The sequence below is a fragment of the Olea europaea genome, unplaced genomic scaffold, assembly GCF_002742605.1.
Source record: "Olea europaea var. sylvestris unplaced genomic scaffold, O_europaea_v1 scaffold1056, whole genome shotgun sequence".
NCBI lineage: Eukaryota > Viridiplantae > Streptophyta > Magnoliopsida > Lamiales > Oleaceae > Olea > Olea europaea.
In genome coordinates this window covers 56,498-62,451 of record NW_019227904.1, presented here as the reverse complement: position 1 = coordinate 62,451, position 5,954 = coordinate 56,498, and the positions used below count along the sequence as shown (strand labels likewise).

At 34.3% G+C, this 5,954-nt stretch overlaps 1 protein-coding gene across 2 annotated transcripts; it reads left to right on the top strand.

The window, feature by feature from the left end:
• Window positions 1-2,382: 2,382 nt before the first annotated feature.
• On the top strand, window positions 2,383-5,948 carry LOC111372952 (zinc finger MYM-type protein 1-like). Of its 2 annotated transcripts, none has more exons than XM_022995383.1 (2): window positions 2,383-2,651; window positions 3,578-5,948. In XM_022995383.1, the coding sequence occupies exon 2, from the start codon at window positions 4,637-4,639 to the stop codon at window positions 5,555-5,557; it is 921 nt and encodes a 306-aa protein (XP_022851151.1). In that variant the 5' UTR covers window positions 2,383-2,651; window positions 3,578-4,636; the 3' UTR covers window positions 5,558-5,948. The 2 variants fall into 2 exon arrangements, with proteins under 2 accessions (XP_022851151.1, XP_022851152.1); XM_022995384.1 differs by having other exon boundaries at window positions 3,575-5,948.
• The last annotated feature ends 6 nt before the right edge of the window (window positions 5,949-5,954 follow it).

Below are 5,954 nucleotides of genomic sequence, written 5' to 3'. Positions count from 1 at the left end.
TTTAAAGGTTTTATATTATATAAAAGTTAATTGTATAACCATGCTAGGGTATAAAATGGAGGGACCGGCTCACTGGGTTGGCTCGTACCATATGTGAGTCGTTGGGCGAGTCGGACTGTATTATTCTCGTGCAACAATGACAATGGCATGTCTTATGCGACAACTGGACATACATTTAAGTTGTTTTTGTAGCAATGCATTACGACAACTGGACATACATTTAAGTTGTTTTTGTAGCAATGACAATGCATTGCTACAAAAGTAAAATGTGATTTGATGGCAACAATATGTCTATCACTACCGTCTCATCATCTCAAGAAGTTGTTGCTACCTAAGATTTGAATTCTAAGTTTGTTAACAATTTTTCCTTATTTCGAACTATTTTCATCCTTTAAGTATAGAGTATGAGGATTACACACATCGCACCAGATGTACCTAGTCGTCACAATGCACAAATTATGTCACATACTTAACAAGTTTTGATTCTCATTAAAGTACACATATTTTTATTCATTTTCTACTCATTGACTTTTCTCTCTACTTTAAAATGTTGTCTAAATTGTACAATTGTAAGAATTATCAAGCAATTATATAATTTATTATTTTAAAATTTATTTATTTTGGTTGAAAATTTAAAAAAGTATGTATATATTTCCTATAAAAATTGTCATGGTTAATTGTTTGCTAACTTATCTTAATTCCATGTACAAGTGTGATATGTTATCATATATTTTACCTTTCAAGATACACGAGTAGGTTATTAATTTATATAATGGTTTTAGAATGATTAAAATAATGTTTAAAACATGAAAAATCCTTATTAGACCCAAACTCAAAAGGCTTGAAGCCGTACTTTATGGGGAAAAATTCATATTTAAGGTGTATTCTTTACACCATTTCAAAAGCCAGGTAAGAAGTTTGAAAATTCAAAATTCAGGTTTGTATTTAATTAATTAAAATTATTTATTAAATAAATATATTAAAGTCACAGTTAAATAATTAATGGTCACATATTTTACAAATTTATTTATCAGTCACATATCATTAAAGTAATTGGTCACAGATTATTTCGAGGTCACAAATCGAAAATTTTATAAGTCACAGATTTTTTTAGTCACAAATTATCAAATTTTAAGGTCACAGACGAAATCGTTGAGGTCACATATTATTGTTTTAGTCACAAATCGTCAAATTTTAAGGTCACAAACCAAATCATTGAGGTCACAGATTATTGTTTTAGTCACAGATCGTCACGGATCGTCAAATTTTAAGGTCCCAGACCAAACTTTATGGTCACCCCTTCCATCGATCCCATCCAGCACCAATCTTGGTCACAACCACCACCAACCAATCGTCGATTGCACCGTACCACCGCAACACCACACCTGATCTTGATCCAATTCCACCACAGCACACCAAAAAGAACCATTGTCACCGTCTGAACCACGCCATCACCACCGCCAAATTCACCACCAACACCATCACCGTCAACAATACGGAGATCACCACACTGCACAACACCACAACCGCCATCCAGCAGAAAACCCCAAACCCAACACCCCCACCAACTCCACCACGTCATCGCCACCAGATCCACTAGTTCACCACCATCCCCGTTCGCCGCCATCACCAAGCCACACAACAACCACCACACCACACCACAACCACCACCAAACACACCACCCACGGGCCATGACATAACAAAAATCCCCAAACCCCCAAACACACCACCCACGAGTTTACCAGCAAAACTACAGATCCGCATGCGAGGCGTCGACGTTGGAGTTGCACGAAGTGCCGATTGCTCCTTCAATCGACATTTTGGCAATTGGCAGCACAGCGCTTACACCCCGACACTACCAGCTGAGAATTACAGCAACCTCCACTGACAACCACCACCAACACACCCCGACGCCGCAAGCTGAAAACTACAGCAGCCTTCATCGAACAATACTACCACACCCCAAAGCTGCCAGTTGAAACCACAACCTCCATCGACCACCACCACAAGCAGCCTCCACCACTACCACACCCGATCCGCCACTGCGGCGACTGCACCAGAGAGGGGCGGTGATTGGCGATTAGATGGAATAAAGTTATAGAGAGAGAGAGAGAGAAGCGAGAGAACAAAAGGGATGAAAATACTAGGGTTTGGGAATTCAATTTCAATATTTAATATTTTATTATTATATCAATACCTGATATTTGAATTATGAATCTTGGTCCCTGATGTTTGAATTGTGATGTTCAAAGACCTGGAATTATGTAATTTTCCCAATAGGAAACACCAGGCCCGGCCCTAGTTCAAGACAAGTGAGGTCACTACCTTGGGCCTCATATTTTAAGGGGCCTCCAGCCCAAAATCACTCTTTTTTTAAAAAGAAAAATTTAGGCACATGAAAGAGGGAAACGAACAGCCTTTTCCAATTGCATTCCAGTCTCCTTTTCCACTCTCCAGACCTGAGAACACATTCCAATCCAGAATTTATCCCTAAAACCTACTCCAATCCGGAATTAATCTCCAAAAACCACTACTCTACTAGTCTACCACTGCAAAAGTTCCAGCGAAATCCAGAGGTTGGGCTGCTGCGGCACGTTCGCACACAGAGAGTTTGCATTTCACAAACGGCTAAGGTCTTACAAATTCGGAGGTTGGTTTCCATGTATTTTAGCAAATTGAAAACCCTTGAAAATCTTTCCATGACTTTCGTTTTTATTAGGGTTTTAAGATTAAAATATCTGAAATCTTCTTCACATAAATAAAGCAATAAAAATCCTAACAAGAATTAAACAACTAAAGCCATCACCTCAAAATCTCTAAATTTCAATTTCTCAATTCGAAAATCATGAGCATAGTACAGATTTACATATTGCAGTCGATGTCGATATACCTGTGTTTGTGTATGTTGTGATAAAAATTAAAATTTAAAAAGTACTTGACTGAGAATCAGAAATGGGTTTTGCTTAATTTGAAGAAGGGTCTCTTGATCTGCAATTTTGCAACAAATTTGAAGTAAAAAGAAAAAAAGAAAAAGAACTAATGAGTGATGAATGCAAGCTTGGACTCGAACACTACGGATTGCAGAAACTAGACTTCAGTTTTTAGTCTTCTGGTTGCAATAATTTTAGGAATTTTTCAATAAGTAATATTATATTAAGTAGTAGGGATAAGGGATGATATGTGGGGTCCGGGGTCTCAAGAGATTTTGGGAAAATACATAATATACATTTTTGTGTTTTATGCTTGGAATGGTGATAAATGTGTTCACAGAAAAGTGTAATTCCATATTAACAACTCCTCCAAATGATATAAAAGTATGACTACATATGATGAGAATGTGATATTATTTTACATTTTTTTGTTTTGTAAAATTGTTAGCCAACAAAAACTGATTAAATTTTTTTATTCAGTTTGAATAAATTGAAGCTTATTTCACATTTTTCCGTTTCTTGAAGTTATTGCACGTTGAGGTTAAGATCCAAAAATGCATTTTTATTTTTTAAAAGTTTATTCTCTCCTTTTTCTGAGTGTGTGATCTATTCTCTCTTTGTTTTGTTTATTTCTTGGTGGCAGCAGAATTGCCTGATAATCGGACTCTTCGTTTTCGACTGCAACCCAGAACAGTCGCATTGTCTACTTCAATCACCACGCAACCACCATTACCACCAATTTCTGAATCCTTTCATTTTGGGGACTCATCAATCAGGTTTTATCGCTCTTTGTTGATGATTATGTCTACAAGAAAATTTGAATCAGGATGTACCAAAAGGAAAAGGTTGAAAAGTTGATTAAATCTCAAGAGGGAGCATTTGATAAGTTTTTTAATAGTAGTAAATGAACACCTAATGAAGACGTAGTTACTAAAGAAGTATTTAATGAGGATGATAACAGAAATAATATAATTGAGGAAGAACATTATGTGATGAATGAAGAGGTATCTCCTGACAGAGATAATGAACCATTTTCTCTTGACCTTATTGATCCAACAAATTGGGGAAATATGAATAGGAATTAGAGATTTAATTGTAATGAAAGGTCCTATAAGAGAAAATGATATGCTTTTTCCGAAAGATAGAGCAAATCGACACTTCTCATACACACATTACGTTCGACGATTACGTAATGGAGAGAAACATGATAAAAAATGGTTGATATATTCAAAAAGTTTGGATAAAGTATTTTGTTTTTGTTGTAAGCTATTCAATAATGATGGGATCAGAATTCAATTGGCACATGATGGAGTAAATGATTGGAAAAATATTAACGAAAAACTTAAAATGCATGAAGTAAGTTGTGACCACATCAATAACATGAGTAAATGGATAGAAATGAAATTAAGATTCGAAAAGAGTAAAACAATTGATAAAAGTGTGCAAGAACAAATCAATAGGGATAGAGAACATTGGAGACAAGTATTACTGAGAATAATATCTGTGGTGAAAACTCTTGCTGAAAATAATTTAGCATATCGTGGGAATAATGAGAAGATATATCAAGAAAATAATAGTATCTTCTTAAGTATGATTCAAATGATTGCTGAGTTCGATCCCGTAATGCAAGAGCATGTTGGTTGAATAAAAAATAAAGAGATTCATTATCATTATTTGGATACAAGATTCAGATGAGTTGATACTTATGCTAGCGGGTGAGATAAAAAAAGTAATCATTGAGAAGCTAAAAAATTCTAAATATTTTTCTGTTATACTTGATTGCACTCTAAATACAAGTCACGAAGAACAAATGTCTATAATATTGAGGTGTGTAGATATTTCGATGAGTCCAGTGAATGTTGAAGAATTGTTTTTAGGGTTTTTATTGTTGGATGATACATTAGGTAAGAAACTTTTTGATAAACCGGTGGATGTTTTGAATAATCTAGAACTTGATATTGACAATGTAAGGGGTCAAGATTATGATAATGGTGCTAACATGAAAGGACAATATAAAGGAGTTCAAAGTAGACTATTACAACTAAATCCTAGAAGATTCTATTGTCCTTGTGGATGTTATAGTCTTAATCTTGCACTTTGTGATATGGCCACTTGTTGTTCAAAAGCTAAATCTTTCTATGGGTCGGTGCAACGTATATACACTTTAGTTTCTTCATCTACTAAACGGTGGAAAATTTTCAAAGAAAATGTAACTAGTCTTACCCTTAAGCCCTTGTCACAATCTCGTTGGGAAAGCTATATTGAAAGTGTTAGAGCAATAAGATTTCAAACTTCACAGATAAAAAAAGTATTATTTCAATTAGCAAATGTTGATGATCCTAAGACAAAAAGTGAGGCAGAGTGTTTGGTAACATATGAAATTAACAAATTTGTATTCTTGCTTGGGATGATTATTTGGTATGAGGTGTTGAATAATGTTAACAAAGTAAGCAAACATTTGCAAGAAGAAGACATGCATATTGATGTTGCCATAGATCATTTAAAAGGCCTCATTTCATTTTTCAAAAGTTATAGAGAATCTGGTTTTGAATCGACCATGGTTGATGCTAAAGAAATTGTAAGTGAATTAGAAATTGAACCGAAATTTTGTAAAAGTTATACATAGAAAAAAGCAGTTTGATGAGATTTCTTCTAAAGAGATAATATAAACAGCTGAAGAATCTTTTAAGATCAATTATTTCATATATATATATATATATATAGTGGATCAAGCTCTATCATCACTTCAGAATAGATTTGAGCAATTTCAGAAATATGATAATACTTTTGGATTTTTATTTGATTTGAAAAGACTTAAATCTGTTGATGATGATGTTTTGAGGTGTTCTTGCATTAAACTTGAAAATTACTTGAAGCATAATACAATTTCTGATATTGCTGGAATATAATTATTTTCTGAGTTGAAAGTTTTAAGGGCAGTGATACTTGCAAACATTTTTGGAGCAATTGATGTATTGGATTATATTAAGAGAATGAACAGTTGTTTTGCAAATTCCTACATT